At 39.5% G+C, this 16,387-nt stretch overlaps 1 protein-coding gene and 1 long non-coding RNA gene across 2 annotated transcripts in view; one reads left to right on the forward strand and one right to left on the reverse strand.

Annotated features, from left to right (window-relative positions):
• Positions 1-768, reverse strand: part of LOC110210442 (cocaine esterase-like) — a 30,632-nt gene extending 29,864 nt beyond the window's left edge. The window contains exon 1 of the mRNA XM_020989421.2: positions 688-768. Within this exon, the coding sequence (XP_020845080.1) occupies positions 688-757 (70 nt within the window). The 5' untranslated portion in view covers positions 758-768. The remainder of the gene's footprint in view (positions 1-687) is intronic.
• Positions 1-16,168, forward strand: part of LOC144455779 (uncharacterized) — a 140,568-nt gene extending 124,400 nt beyond the window's left edge. Inside the window, exon 4 of the long non-coding RNA XR_013484535.1 lies at positions 9,922-16,168. This is a non-coding gene — a long non-coding RNA (uncharacterized LOC144455779). The remainder of the gene's footprint in view (positions 1-9,921) is intronic.
• Positions 16,169-16,387: the final 219 nt, after the last annotated feature.

Below are 16,387 nucleotides of genomic sequence, written 5' to 3' on the forward strand. Positions count from 1 at the left end.
CAGACCTTGATCAAACCAGCATGATGTCATCCACAAACAGGACCAACTAGAGGCCCTCACAGACAGAGCTGATCTCCTCCATCCCAATGGTGAACAACTTTGGTTTTCCAAAATATTTTAAATGAATTTGTATTTTATATAATAATACAAAAAGCCCTTTTGCTCTCATTGTTAATGCCAGTATTAGTAAATATATTTTTGCAAGAAAAAAATATGGATGTTGAAAACTATCTTTACATGTAATTGGGAAAAAAAATACTATTTACCAAAAAAAGAAGAAAGAAAGAGAAAATAAAGAAATAAGCTGTGCCACATTTCCCCATGCAAACTCAAAGCTTCTGTTTCCAGCCTGAAAAAAGATCCCTGCTAAACCTCACTCTTGTCTACCTCCTTGAAAATTACTCAGCTTTTCCTCTCTCCCCACCCCTTCAACAGCTCATAGAAGACTTTTTGTAAGTAACTCTTGGAGAGGGCATCAATTTCCTAGCTGCAAACTGAGTTTGGCCTCCTGAAATCAAACTAAGAATAATCCTTCAACCCCAGACCACCCACCCAATCAGTCAGTGAAGGCAACAAGAGAAAAAACAATGCACAAGTCCTGTATCTCCCATGAGAAAACCAAAGCACTCCTCCCATGTCCCCCCACAATCAACCCCTACTCTGGACCAGCCTGGCAGAGCTGCACACCTGGGGCTTGAATCAGGACCCCCAGGACCCCAAAAGTAAGGATCTTGGGCAGCAGGGAAGTCTTCCACATCTTTCTCTCTGCACAGCCTTCTGGTGATGCCTAATCAGATGCCTGGCCTGGCCTTTAATACAAAATAGAACCGGATCAAAGGGCACTTCAGGCAAATTGGGGCTAAGTGTTACTAAAGGACTTTCTCCTCAGACTTTGTCTTAGGCATATTTGAAAAAAAAATTAGATTGAAAGTATAAAGGAAAAAAAGACATCTGAAAATCTATCTATCCAACAGTGATATGCTGGTAAATGTGTAATAACAACCTCTCTGGAAAACAAAATCAAACAAACAAATATATCCATGACATACTCTTAATTTAATCTCTATTAGTAACATTATTTCCAAAACTTAAGTCTGCAAAGTCAATGGAAGGATAAATCAAGCCCTGAAATGTAGCATTTTCTGATTTCAGAGGGGCAAATATGACAGTGGGTTCACAAGAGCCAGTTGGAGCTGCCCCCACCACTTCACCTGAAGTGTCAAGGCTCAAAATTTGAATTACACAACTTACCCACTCTCCCTCCCAATTTCTGGAGACTTCTATGACATTTCACCTCTTGAAGCTCTTCAGTTCCTTGGTTATTCTTCTAGATCCCATTTGGGGTCTCATTAGAAAAGATATTGGAGCGGTTTGGTATTTCTTTCTCCAGCTCATTTTGCAAATGAAGAAACAGGATTAAGTGACTTGCCCAAGGTCCCACTGCTAGGAAGTGTCTGAGGCAGTATTTGAACATACAGTGCTAAGCTCTAGTAATACAAATACCAGAAGAAAGACAACCCAAGAATAGTGGGAGCTTGCATTCTGATGGAGAGAAACAACAGATAAAAGATGGGGGGTGGAGGAGGAGAAAGGGAAGAAGGTATCATTATGAAAGTTCTGGGAGACTAAGAAATGTGGTATGGAGAGGAATGAAGACATGATTGGCTAGAACCTGCTACTTAAAATGGAGGTATGAAGGGCTCTTATATGGCAGAAGCCGTCGCCTCATCAAGCTGCTCATTCTACTTTTGAATAGTTCTAATCCTTAGCACATCTTTCCTGACATCAAGCCTAATTTTTCCCCTTTGTAACTTTCCCCCAATCTTGCTGGTCCTGCCTTTGGGGAGCCAAACAGAGCAATTCTAATTCCTCCTCATTATGATCTTTCAGTGTTAAGACAAAGAGTGCTTCTACCCTCATCAAACCATTGGGATCCAAAGTCTTAATGGATACGAGGCAAGACCTCCACACTGATCATTCTGTACTAGCCCCTGCGTGACCACTTCTCAGGGATGTTGTAGAAAATGGTTCTTGTCCATGTAGAAGTGGGTCTAGGTAGCTTCTCAGGTGTCTTTTGATGCTGGGACTCTGTGGATGGAGACTGTTTGGCCAGTCTCCACCCACTCTCCCATTGAGGACTTGGAGCTGCCAATGAGGCCCCAAGTAAGTAGACAACATGACTTCAAGAACCTTCCCCAGGGAATGGCTCTGTTAGGGGCTGCATGCCATTCAATGTACCCAATCATAGCCACTTCCCTTCAAGGTAGAATGTGGTTAGAACAACAAGTGGATAGAGAGGGGAAAGAAAGAGGCCCTCCTAGACTCAGTTTCTCCATCTGTAAAATCAAGGGTTTGGAAAGAAACAACCATTTTCAAGCACCTACTATGTGCCAGCCACCGAGTTAGCACTTTACAAATATCTCATTTGATCCTCACAACAACCCTAGGAATTACATACTGTTGTTATCATCCCTGTTTTACAGTTGAGAAAAATGCCCAGCATCACACAGCTAGTTAGGCATCTGAGACTAGATTTGAACTGAGGTCTTCCTGAATCCCAACCCATTGCTACCACTATTGCCCCACCTTGCTGCCTCTAGGCAGCTGTGGAAAAGAGTCACAGCTCTACACGGGAGACCATAGAAAGTCAGAAAGAAGCACTGGGACTATATTTGGCCTATGGAGTGGTTAGAGACTTGTCTGGGTGTGGTAAAGACTGGAGTATAGCCTGAGTCCTATCAATTGGGAGTCAGAGTGACTGACTTGGTGAGTGAAGAATAGTTCTGTGATGTGAACCAGCTTACTCCCTTCCCATACCAGTTGGAACCTCTCTTACCTTAGAAAGGCCTAAAAGCTGGATTGGCCAATCAGGAGAAAGACATTTGTTGGCCCAATCAGAGCTTAACTTTCCTTAATGCTTTGCATGCTCTGACATAACAGACATGCTTTGCTTTGCTCTCTGAATGAACCCAAGGCCTCCTGCTGGATTTTGCTGACTGGAAATATCAGTGAAAAGATAGCAAATTCAATGTTAGACAATTTAGTGAATGTATGAGAAAGAATAGGAGTAACTGAGAGAGTGTGGAAGGAATGACTTTAGTTGGATTCTGTAGTAAAGAAAGAGCTGAAATCGACTCGATGGTCAGCTTGGCATAGAAAGCCCTCCACAATTTTTCTCCCACACTTTATGTTCTAGTTCAGCCTGTCTGCTTGCTGTGTCTGGCACAGGACATTTCTGGAATGCACATGTCTGGAATGCACTCAATCCTTGTCCCTTCCTGGAAGAGTCAGGGAGGATATAAAGGTAATTCTTGACAGGCATGGTTTAGACTAGAGGGCCTCAGAGGACCCCTCCACCTCTGAGCCTTTATGATTCTTTTAGTGCCCACATTCCCTCAGAGCAAGAGGTAGTGCTTTGATGAGGCTTCCAGTAAACAAATAATATGTGTCCCAGAGCATTCTTGAAGGATGTTAGCTTCCCCAAAATAGCAATTTTAATATTTTCCCCAGGATTTTTGTTTCCAATTGGAGTAATTCTTAGAACCTTCCCTGAGTCAATCAGCATGTATTATAGGTCAAAGAATTGAAGAATTTTATTTGTGGAAATTGGATCTTTTAACCAAAGTTACAATTCTACAAGCCATAGATAATCACTTGATTTATTATAGAAGAAAGGTTCATGCATGTGGGAACCCAATATACCAAGGAGCCTACCTCACAGACAATGCCTTTGATATTTATGGGGCACAGGAAAAAGGAGAGGTCTCATGGGAGGAGTACAGGGCAATACCTTCCCAAATGGAAGTGTTATGGGAAGAGGAATGGAGCAGCAGAGGAGGGGGAATGAGAGGAAGCAGGAAGACTTGGAACACCAGACCATGGAGGGAGGATGTTCTGTTTATCTGAAAGGGTCTCAGCTGCACAGTTTATCAGTCTGGGCAGACTGGCCAGAGCCAGAAAGCATGATTGAGTTAAGTTATGAAAGATCACTGTTATGTTAGTTTAGGGGGGTTTCATCTCTGGAAAATAGGTTAACTGAAGAACACAAGTTCAGGGGGCCTCTCCACAGATCTAAGGGACCATCTAATGCAACCCATATTGGGAAGAAATCCCTCCTGTAACAAGGTCAGACAGGATTGACCATATCCACTTGTGGGTCATCCTTTAACCTTTTACTTGACTCATTGCCTTCTTTATTCTCATTACTTGATTTCTCTAATAATCCAAAGCTACATCCAGCTATTTTTTATTCATTATTAAATCAGATCATTTCTCTTTAGTCAATTAAACTTTAAGATAGTTCTGGAAATGCTAGCAATAGCAATAATACAGGAGGAAGAAAGTCAGAGAAATAGGCTGAAGAGAGACAATTATTCCTATTTGTTAATGACATAGTAGTTTACTTAGTAAATCCAAGGGAATCGGCAAAGAAAGTAATAGCTCCAAAAACCAGTTGCAGACTACAGAATAAACCCACAGTAAAAATTGAACTTCTACATAATAGCAAAATTCCAAAGGCAATAATAAAAAGAATCATTCAAAATAGTTGGAAAAAATGCATAAACAAACATCTCACACCATATATCAAGATAAAGTCAAAATGGGCACATGATTTAGACAGAAAGGGTGATTCCATAAGCAATTTAGGACAGCAGGAATCGTTTACCTGTCAGATCTACGGAGAAGGCAAAATTTCTGACCAAACAAGAGATAGAGAACATTATGAAATATAAAATGAATCATTTGGATACATTAAATTAAGAAGGTTTTTTACCAACACAACCAACATAACCAAGATTAGAAGGAAAACATAGATAGGAAAGCATTTTTATAGCACATGTTTCTGATAAAGCCCTCACGTCTCAAATACACAGAGAACTGAGTCAAATTTATCAGAATGCAAGTCATTCCCACTAATAAATGGTCAAAGGGTAGGAACAGGCAGTTTCCAGATGAAGACATTAAACTATCTATAGCCATATAAAAATGTTCTAAATCACTACTGATTAGACAAAAGCATATCAAAACATTCTGAGGTACCCCTCACACCTATCAGATTGGCTATAATGAGAGAAAGGGAAACTGATAAATATTGGAGAAGATGTGGGGAAACTGGGACAGTAACTTACTCTTGGTGGATTTGTGAACTTATCCAACTAATTTAGGAGAACCATTTGGAAATATGCCAGAAAGGCTATAAAAATGCATATACCTTGTGATCTAGCAATACCACTTCTAGGTGTGTATCTGAAAGAGATCATAAAAGGGGGAAATAACCCACACATGCAAAAACGTTTATAGCAACTCGTTTTGTAGTAGCAAAGAATGGGAAAGTGAGGTAATGGCCCACCAATTGGGTAATGACTGAACAAGTTACAGCATATGAATATAAAGGAATACCATTGTAATATAAGAAATAATGAGCAGGCAGATTTCAGAAAAACCTCAAATATTATTTATCAAAAAAAAGAGAAAGATACAAAAAATAAAGAAATAAGCTGTGCCACATTTTCTCATGGAAATGCAGAGCTACTATTTCCAGTCTGAAAAAAGATCCTCCCCCAATCCTCACTCTTATCAACCTTCTTGAAAATGGCTCAGCTTTCCTTCTCCCCACCTCACCAGCAGCTGATAGAAGAGTTTTTGTAGATAACCCATGGAGAGATCAGCAATTTCTTAGCAGCAAACTGAGTTTAGTCTCCTCAAATCAAACCAGCAATAATACTTAGCCCCCAGCCCACCAACCCAAACAGTCAATGAGGGCAACAAGAGAAAAAATAATGCACAAGTCTCGTATCTCCCATAGGAAAAATCAAAGCGCTACTTAAAGGACTTTCTCCTGAGACTTTGTCTTAGGTATATTTGAAAAAAAATTAGATTGAATCTATAAAGGCAAAAGAAGACAGATCTGAAAAATCTATCCAAAAGGGATATGCTGGTAAATGCATAATAACAACCTCTCTGGAAAACAAAAAGAAACAAACATATGTATCCCATGATATACTCTTAATTTAATCTCTATTAGTAACATTGTTTCCAACACTTAATCCAGACAATTAACAGCAAGCATTATATGAAATGGGGACAGGCTAGAAGCATTTCCAGTAAGATCAGGGGTGAAACAAGGATGTCCATTATCAGCACTGTTATCCAACATTGTATTGGAAATGTTAACTTTAGCAGTAAGAGAAGAAAAGAAATTGAAGGCATTAGAATAGGCAAAGAAGAAACAAAGATACTACTCTTTGCAGATGATATGATGATATACTTAGAGAATCCTAGAGAATCAAGTAAAAAACTACTTGAAATAAACGATTTTAGCAAAGTTGCAAGCTATAAAATAAACCCACATAAATCATCAGCATTTCTATATATTACCAACAAAGCCCAACAGCAAGAGATAGAAAGAGAAATCCCATTTAAACTTACTGTAAACATTATAAAATATTTAGGAGCCTAACTCCCAAAACAAACCCAGGAACTCTATGAACACAATTACAAAACACTTTTCACACAAGTAAAATCGGATCGAAATAACTGGAAAAACATCAGTTGCTCACGGGTAGGCTGAGATAATATAATAAAAATGACAATCCTACCTAAGCTAATTTACTTATTCAGTGCCATACCAATCAAACTACCAAGAAATTATTTTATAGAGTTAGAAAAACTAATAACAAGATTCATTTGGAAAAACAAAAAGTCCAGAATATCAAAGGAACTAATGAAAAGAAATGCAGGGGAAGGTGGCCTAGCAATTCCAGATCTTAAATTGTATTATAAAGCAGCAATCATCAAAACTGCTTGGTACTGGCTAAGAAATGAGGTGGATCAGTGGAATAAATATGCAAGACACAGTAGTCAATGACTATAGTAATCTATTATTTGATAAACCCAAAGACCCCAGCTTCTGGGATAAGAACCCACTCTTTGAAAAAAACTGCTGGGAAAACTGGAAAAGAATAGGGCAGAAACTAGGCATAGACCCAAATCTCACACCATATACCAAAATAAAGTCAAAATGGGTTCATGACTTAGATATAAAGGCTGATACCATAAGTAAACTGGGAGAACAAGGAATAGTTTACCTATCAGATCTATGGAGAACAGAAGAATTCATGACCAAACAGGAGATAGAGAACATGAAAAGCAAAATGGATTTTGATTACATTAAATTGAAAAGTTTTTGCACAAACAAAGCCAATACAACTAAGATTAGAAGGAAGGTAGAAAATTGGGAAAGAATTTTTACAACCAGTCTCTCTGATAAAGGCCTCATTTCTAAAGTATATAGAGAATTAAGACAAATTTATAAGAACACAAGCCATTCCCCAATTGATAAATGGTCAAAGGATATGAACAGACAGTTTTCAGATGAAGAAATTAAAGCCATCTATAGTCATATGAAAAAATGCTCTAAATCATTATTGATTAGAGAAATGCAAATCAAGACAACTTTGAGGAACCACATCATATCTATCAGATTGGCCAACATGACAAAACAGGAAAATAATAAATGTTGGAGAAGATGTGGGAAGATTGGAACACTAATACATTGTTGGTGGAGTTGTGAAAGGATCCAACCATTTTGGAGAACAATTTGGAACTATGCCCAAAGGGCTACAAAAATGTGCATACCCTTTGATCCAGCAATAGCACTTCTAGGGCTATATCCCAAAGAGATCAAACAAATGGGAAAAGGACCCACATGTACAAAAATATTCATAGCAGCTCTTTTTGTGGTGGCAAAAAGTTGGAAATTGAGACGATGTCCATCAATTGGGAATGGCTGAGCAAGTTGTGGTATATGAATGTAATGGAATACTATTGTGCTATAAGAAATGATGAACAGGCTGACTTCAGAGAAACCTGGAAAGACCTATATGGTCTGATGGTGAGTGAAGTGAGCAGAACCAAGAGGACTTTGTACACAATAATAGCCATGATATGCTATGACTAAGATTGTTAAACTGAACCCTTCTCAGCATTACAAGGATCTAAGACATCTGCAGAGGTCTTGGGATAGAAAATGCTGTCCACATCCAAAGAAAGAAGTATGGAAGTTGAATCACTATCACTTTTTTTACCTTCTGTTGAGTTTTGTTTCATCTTTCTGATGGTTCTTCCTATCAGTTTTAATTTTTACTTACAACTTCAGTAATGTGAAAAATGTTTCATGGGAATGTAAATGTAAAGCCTATATCAAATTCTGCGCCATGTTGGGGAGGGTGGGGGAGAGGGAGGGGGAGAAAAATTTTCAACTGAAAAGCATATGGAAGTGATTGTTAATAAATCAAAATAAATTAATAAAATTTTGAGAAAAGAAAATTAAAAAAATTACAATTAACAGAATGAGAAATCAAGCCTTGAATTGTAGCATTTTCTGATTTCAGACACCATCTAATTCAACCCATAATGTGATGAAATCCCTCCTGTAACAGTATCATACAGGATTGACCACACCCAACTGTTGGTCATCCCTTAGCCTGTTATTTCACTCATTACCTTCTTCATTCTCATTACTTGATTTCTCTAATAAACCAAAGCTACATCCAACTATTTCCTTATTAATTATTAAATCAGATCATTTCTCTTTAGTCAATTAAACTTTAAGATAGTTCTGGCAATGCTAGCAATAGCAATAATACAGGAGGAAGAAAGTCAGAGAAATAGGCTGAGAAGAGAGACAATTATTCCTATTTGTTAATGACATAGTAGTTTACTTAGTAAATCCAAGGGAATCGGCAAAGAAAGTAATAGCTCCAAAAAATTTTGCAGACTACAAAATAAAACCACAGAAAGAAATTGCACTTCTACATACTATAGTGAAATCCCAAAGGCAGTAATGAAAAGATCCATTTGAAATAAATGGGAAAAAATGCATAAAATAATTGGTACAAGAATCAATCATAGAAAGTGAAATCCCATAAGAAGTGGCTATAAAATGTGAAATGCCTGGGAACTAACCTTTCAAAGCACAGAAAAGACTTGTACAAATTGAATTACAAAGAGCTCCTTAAAGAAATAAAGAGCAACATAAATAGCTGAAAGAATATTCAATGTTCATGACTAGGCTGTGCCAATATAATAAAAATGACAATGCTACCAAAATTAATTTGCAATTATAAGGCTATGCAATTCAAATCAACAAGGTATACTTCACAATACTTGATGAAATAATAACAAAGTCCATTTGGAAAAACAAAAGATATAGAATGTTAAAGGGAAATATTGAAAAGAAGTAGGGATGAAGAGAGAATAGCATGTCCTGATCTCAGACTATGTTATAAAACAGCAGTCATCAAAACCACCTGGTATTGGTAAAGAATAGAGAGATAGTTCAATGGAACAGAGTAAACGAGAGTGATTCAGAAACAATAGAACTCAATAACAAAGTGTTTGATAAAGTAGAAAGCATTAGTTGCCTATGGAAAAATTCCCTAATTGATAAATACTACTTGGAAAACTGGAAAGTAGAGTGACAGAAATTAGGCTTAGCCAACATCGCCTTATACAACATTGCATAATAAATTCAAAATGGATGAGTGTCTTGAATATTAAAAATCATGCCTTAAAAAGTTAGGAGGAATTGGTCATCTGCCCTTTGTGGCTATGAGTAAAGAATGAACTAATTACCGAAGGTAAAATGGTTAATTTTGATTACATGAATTGAAAAGATTTTGTGTGAACAAGATAACTGTGGTAAGAAAAGGCTTTACAGATAGCTTCTCCATAGAAATGAATATATTGTAAAAAACAAAAACAAAAACAAAAAAACAACAACCAGGGGGCCGACTCTGTCTCTTACTGACTGCATTTTAGGAGACTAAATCGCTATAAGTCAGTGCATGGGGGAGGGTCTCAAGCCCTTTCTCTCCTAGACAGGAGCTCTCATTTCCCTATTATGTCTATACTTTTCAGGTTTTAGGCACTGTATGGAAGACAGCTATGATCTTGTAAGTTTTGAAAGGTCAGAAGAGTCAGCCTTTAGAAGTCCTGAATCTGGAGTCCATATCAGCATATTTGCCAGCAGATGTGAGGAGCCATCACTTTGACTCAGCTCAGCAGTGCCCTGCAGTGAAGGAGCAATGAGGAGAAACAGCTCTGCGGGATTTGGAAGTGAACTTGGTGGCATTGTAGCATCTGCCTTAAGTTCAAGCCAATTCTCATAGACCAACATGATAGACTGGAGAGTCTCATTGGCATGTTTGTACTTCTCTTCTCAGAAAATATTACTTTGTAAAAGATGATTGATATTAATTGGTTAAAATGATCCTGGGGAGATAATCTTTGGTATCAATAATAATGAGGAGATATCAACCAGAACTCCTCCAATGATATTGGAGAGAACACAGTAGAACAGGAGCCAGAGTCAATAGCCTTAGGAAAATCACCCACAATCCCTTGTGCATATCCCCTAGAGCTGCAAGGTGGAGACTTGTCTGAAACCCAATGGAAAACATACTTGCCAGTGTGCCTTTGGATAAGGACACCATCCCAACCTACCTCAACCTTCCCCCTCCCTCTCTGAGTGTTATGGGACACCTAAATGAAAGAATGGTCCAAATCACTAATAATGAGAGAAATGCAAACTGAAACAACCCTGAGGTTTCACTTCACAACCAGAAAACTGATGGAGATGACAAAACATGAGAATAGTCAACAATGAAGTAGTTGGGTAAAGACAGACACGTTAATGCATTGTTGAGGGAGCTGTGAATTAGGCGAACAATTCTGTGAAATGAATTGGAATTAATAGTAATATTAGCTAATCATTGCTAGAATTTGTTTTATGATTTAAGGTTTACAGAGTGCTTTACAAATATCTTCTTTAATCCTCACAAGAAGCCTGGCAGGTAGATGCTGATATTATCTCTGTTTTACAAATGAGGAGACAGAAGCTAAGTGACATGCCCATAACCCACACAGCTAATAAGTGTCTAGACACTGGATTAGAATTCAGTACTTCCTGACTCCAGGTATAGCATTCTATCCATTGCACTATCTAGTTGCTTAATTATGCAAAGAAAATTACTTAAACACCCATACCTTTTGAACCAAAGGTAATAGCTGTACTAGGAGAATGAAGGTTAGCAGGGAGTGAGGAAGTAGCTAGGTTAGAGACCAGTCTGGACACAAACTGAGCTGTTTGTTGGTAGTTAGAGTGACAGACGATGAGTGAAGAAAGACAACAGTACTGTGAGGAGATCATACATTCAGTATGAGAGGATTTGATAAATAATAGTGATAACCAGCATTCATATAGTGTTTTAAGATTTGCAAGGCACTTTACAAATATATCTCACTTGAGCCTCCCAACAATGCTAGGAGGTGTAAGGTATTATTATTGACCCTATTTTACAGATGAGGAAACTGGGGGAAGCAGGAGTTACATGCCTTGTCGGTCACACACTTACTGACTGACGACCAGATATGAGTTCAGGTCTTCCTAACTCCAAGCCCAGCACTTTATCCACTGCTTCAGCAGCTCCCTTTAAATGAGTGAATGGGAGAGAGTGCGGAAGGATTGACCAATTCTGGTTCTGGTTGTCTGAAGCAGCACAGAGAGCCAAGATTGATTCAGCCTGATTCAGCTTTCCAGGATCCAGCTGCCCTATGGTACTTTCCAGCCCAGCTGCCTGCTAGAATTTCCTCTTATATGACTCTCCATCTCCTGCCTGGGAGATTTCGACAGGTGTTGGGAAGGCATCCCCTTCTTACCCCTCTTGGTAGAGAATTTAACTTTCTTTTTTTGAGAGCTCAGGTGGGGCAGCTAGATGGCGCAGTGGATAGATCACTGGCGTTGCAGTCAGGAGGACCTGAGTTCAGATCCAGCCTCAGACACATCATACTCATTACTATGCAACCCTGGGCAAGTCACTTAACCCCAGTTCCCTCATGAAAAAAAAGTACAGCTCAGGTTCTAGCTTGTACCTGAGACCATCCTTCTGTCCCTACCTGTTGATACTCTCTGTCTCTCTTACATTACGTATATTTTGTATTTACTTTCATATATACTGTGTCCTCCCAATGCCTTGCAGACAGGGAGTCTTTCATTCTTTTTCTTCCTTCCTGTTTTCATTCCTTCCTTCTTTCCTTTCCTTTCCTTTCTTTTTCTTTCTTTCTTTCTTTCTTTCTTTCTTTCTTTCTTTCTTTCTTTCTTTCTTTCTTTCTTTCCTTTCTATTTCTTTCTCTCTTCCTGTTTCTCTTTCTTTTTTCTTCCTTCCTTTATCTTTCTTTCTTTTTCTTCTTTCTGCCTTCCATCCTCTCATTTTCTTTCTCTTAGTACTTCTCTTTCTTTCTCTCTCTTTTCTTCCTCTCTTTCACTCTCTTTCTTGCTTTATTCTTCTCTTTCTCTTTTCTTCTCTTGTTTCCTCCCTCTTCCTTCCTTTCTTCTTTTCTCCTTCCTTCCTTTCCTCTTTTCTCTTTCTCATTTTATCCCCAGCTCCCAATACAATGCCATACATTCAGTGGATTGTTTAATAAATATTTGTTGCAATGAATTGAATTGAATTGCAGTGGAGCAAATGTCAACATGTTTCTTCCTTGCTAGGATTTTGAGGACTTGGTATTGAGCAGGCTAAAGAATAGGAAGGCTACCCCCCTGAAGCCTTGAATTCCATTCTACAGGTGCCCAAAACTAGCCTGGAAAGGGAGGCTAAAATGATCGAGTCCCATCTAAAAGTATGTATTATAGTGAGCTCTGCTGTTATTGTATTCTCTTCATATACTTTTATACATACTTATTAATTTCTCCATGAGGACAAGAACTCCTGCAATGTTGGGGTTGTTTCTTTCTTTGTATTTGTACCCTAGCTCCTGGAACAGTACCTAGCACATAGTAGGTGCTTCATAAATGTTTGTTGGTTGCTCAGTATCATAACTCTGCCCCCCCTTTCCTCTCCTTCTTTTCTCTTCCCTTCCTTTCTCTTTCCTCTCCCTCTGTCCACATAGGGTGTAACACCCAAGTGTTCTGCCAAAAAGAATATGAATTTCGATTGCTGGGACCACACCATGTATGTCTTTCTTAAGGACCAGGCATTAAACCCAAAACACTCTGGCTGTCTTTGATTCACCGTCAGTAATTCCCAGCCAAAGTCGCACCTGCTCATCGTTTGGCTTTGGTGGCTCAGAGTGAATGTCAAAAGCAACTCTTTCAGTTTTGGCCAGAAACCTGAGGGTCTCTCTCTCCCAGACTGACTTTTTGACTAGGGAAAAGTAGTCATTCTTTAGCTCATTTCTTACCTAGCCTTAATCACTAAATGGGCTTTGCCTCAGTCAAACTGAGACCTTGGCTTGAAAAGGCCAAGGTCCCCCATTGTATCCAGGGACATCTCCAGTCCTGCAGATCTGTATCTTGCCACTGGACCCAGATGGCTCTGGAGGAGAGAGTGAGGCTGGTGACTTTGCACAGCCCTCCCTCACTTCAATCCAATTCACTTGCAAGTCATGGCATCACGTTTGTGATGTTATGGTCCTCTTTGAGAATGAAGGACAAAAAACAACAACAGAACAGGATTCTTGTTTGGGTACAGGTTGGACCCATGATCTCTGTGGTCCCTTCCAATACTGCACCTCTATGACCCTGACAGTCTTCACCCAGCAAAGAGTAGGAGCTGCCAACATAAGTTCTTAAGCAAACAAATGACATGGCTCTCAGAAACTCCCCTGGGTTGTTTGCTTTCTGTTGGCATCATGCCAAGAATTGTCCCCAGAGTAGCTGGAGCCTGTTTCAGTAACGGTTCCAGGAGCTGGGACTGCATGCCCCTAAATGAATCCCACTCAACCCACTTCATCCAAGTTGGAATGCAGCTAGAACTACACGTGGTTGGAAAGAGAAAAGGGAACCTTCCAAGAACCTTCAAGTTCTATGGTAGGATGGATGAATAGAGCACTGGACTTGGAAGCAGGAAGACCTGAGTTCAAATCCTGACTCAGACACTTGGTTGGTCAGTCGTTGTCCTTTGTTCTCCAAGAGGACCAAAATGACATTACTATGTGAGAGTCAAGGCGCAGGGCATTCGTCTGTGGCTGAGCAGACCAATATGAGCTCAGAAGGCTCCACCACAGGTCAGACACAAATAGTCCATATGGACATTTGGAGTGAAGATTTGTGTATTTCACGTTCCTTTTGAGCTATTGCAATTCTGCTTCACTCACAGAGCATAGGGTCTTCTTTAATGCGGGCACGCCATGCTTGGCAGTCCTTTGCCAGTTTCTTTCATGTTGTGCAATCAACTCCAGCGTTCTTCAGAGAGACCTTGAGAATGTCTTTGTAGCACTTTTTTTGACTTTCTTGTAAGCACCTGCCTTGCAAGAGTCCTCTGTAAAATAGTCTTTTGGGCAAACATGCATTTGGCATTTGAATAACATAGCTAGCTGTATGACCCTAAGCATGTCACTTACCCTCTGTCTACCTCAGTTTCTTCATTTCCAAAATGGGGATCAGAATAGCACCACCCTCCCAGGGTTAGCGTGATGATCAAATGAGCTAATAGATGTAAAGCACATAGCATAGTAGTTGACACATAGGAGGCACTATACAAATATTAGCTATAATCATTATTAACTATGCCTAATAAACACGCATGCAAACAGGTTACAAAATGCAGAGCATTCTTCACAGATAAACATTGTTACTCTTTCTATTTTCCTAGCAAAGTAGAAGAGTCATGTAATGATGATGTTGCTAAAGTCTGAAGAGAGTGAAGCTTGATTGAGATGACATACTCAGCAGTGAAGGACTTGGAGCCTAAAGACCTGAGAGTGAGCCCTGCACAACCTCTTCCTAGCTGGGGGACCTGGGGTGAATCCCTTTAGTCCTTTGTGATACAATGAGTGGGTTGGAGCAGATGTTTATGATTTTTTTTTTAGCAATTGACCTAAATGACTTGTCCAGGGTCACAGAGCTGGTAAGTGTTTGAGGCTGGATTGGAACTCAGGCCCTTCTGACTCCAGGGAAGGCTCCTATCCAGAGTGCCACCTACCTGCCCCTGGATCAGACATTCTTTGAGCTCTTGTCCAGCTTGGATACTCTGCAGTGCTCACAGTAACTCTGTCATTTTAATTATTCCCACTGAGTTCATAAGGAAAAAGACATTCCAGTAGGCAAAGACAATTTGCTGACACCACATAGCTGGTGGATGAGTGAAATATTTCTGAAGGGCATCAAATACTGGGGATGCAAAGAGAGGTAAAAAACTGTCCTCATGGCACTCACAATCTGATGAAGGAAGACAAGCTGCAAACATCTAAGGAGTAACAACATATATACAAAGGAAACAGGGGATGATCAATAGTGAGAAGGCACCAGCTTTAAGGGGCACTTAGTAAAGGCTCCTTGTAAAAGGTGAGATATTAGCTGAGCCTTGAAGGAAGCCAGGAGGGCCAGATGAGGAGGGAGAGCGTTCCAGGCATGGGGCAGCCAGAGAGTGCCCAGAGCCCAGAGATCCAGTGTCTTGGTCCAGGAACACCAAGAGGTCCAGTGTCACCAGATCAAAGAGTACATGTGAGGGAGTAAAATGCAAAAAAAAAAAAGTGAGGATGTCCAAATTCTCAAGGTTTTAAAAGCCAAACAAAGGGTTTAATACTTGATATTAGAAGTGAAGGTAAGGGCAGTTAGGTAGTGCAGTGGATAGAGCGCCGGCCCCCAAATCAGGAGGACCTGAATTCAAATCTGGTCTCAGACACATAACACTAGCTGTATGACCCTGGGCAAGTCACTTAACACCATTGCCTAGCCAAAAAAAAAAAAACAGTAAAGGGAACCACTAGAGTTTAGCACATAAGGGGTGACATTATCAGATGCTGGATGACATCATCAGATTTCAGTGGAGGATGAGCTGGACTGGGAAAAAAAACTGAAGTAAAGGAAACTAGACAGTGGGCTATTTGAAAGTCATGATGTGAGGTTACCTGACCACCTAGCTTCCATTACATTCTGTATCACCTTTATGCTGCCTTAATTGTCTGAATCCTATATCAACTATCTTATTTTCTTAGTGATAAAAAATGTTTTGACAATTCAATATTGGATTTTTCTAAACGGAGAGAATATCTCCATGCCATAGATCCCTGTATCTCAGGGAAGTGCTAGAACCAACTTGTACCAGAGCTGGTTGTTAAATTTTCAGCATGAGCATTTCTACCTCAGAATTGGCATCCCCTGCAAATTAGTTTTTGGGCCATTGTTTTGTTGATTTCTAAACTTAAGAAAGTGATGGAGATAATGTGAATATTATAACTTGAAAGTATATCTTGTGGGGTTTTCAGAGAGCTGGTTGTTAAAAGTTGACCAGCATGCCCCTGCCTCTATCCTGTTAGTAAAAGATTTTATTATTGTGAAGTATCTTCATAGCATAACCACTCAGAGTACAGGAACAACTTC

This window comes from Phascolarctos cinereus, unplaced genomic scaffold (assembly GCF_003287225.1).
Source record: "Phascolarctos cinereus isolate Bilbo 61053 unplaced genomic scaffold, phaCin_HiC Scaffold_2;HRSCAF=192, whole genome shotgun sequence".
NCBI classification, from domain to species: domain Eukaryota; kingdom Metazoa; phylum Chordata; class Mammalia; order Diprotodontia; family Phascolarctidae; genus Phascolarctos; species Phascolarctos cinereus.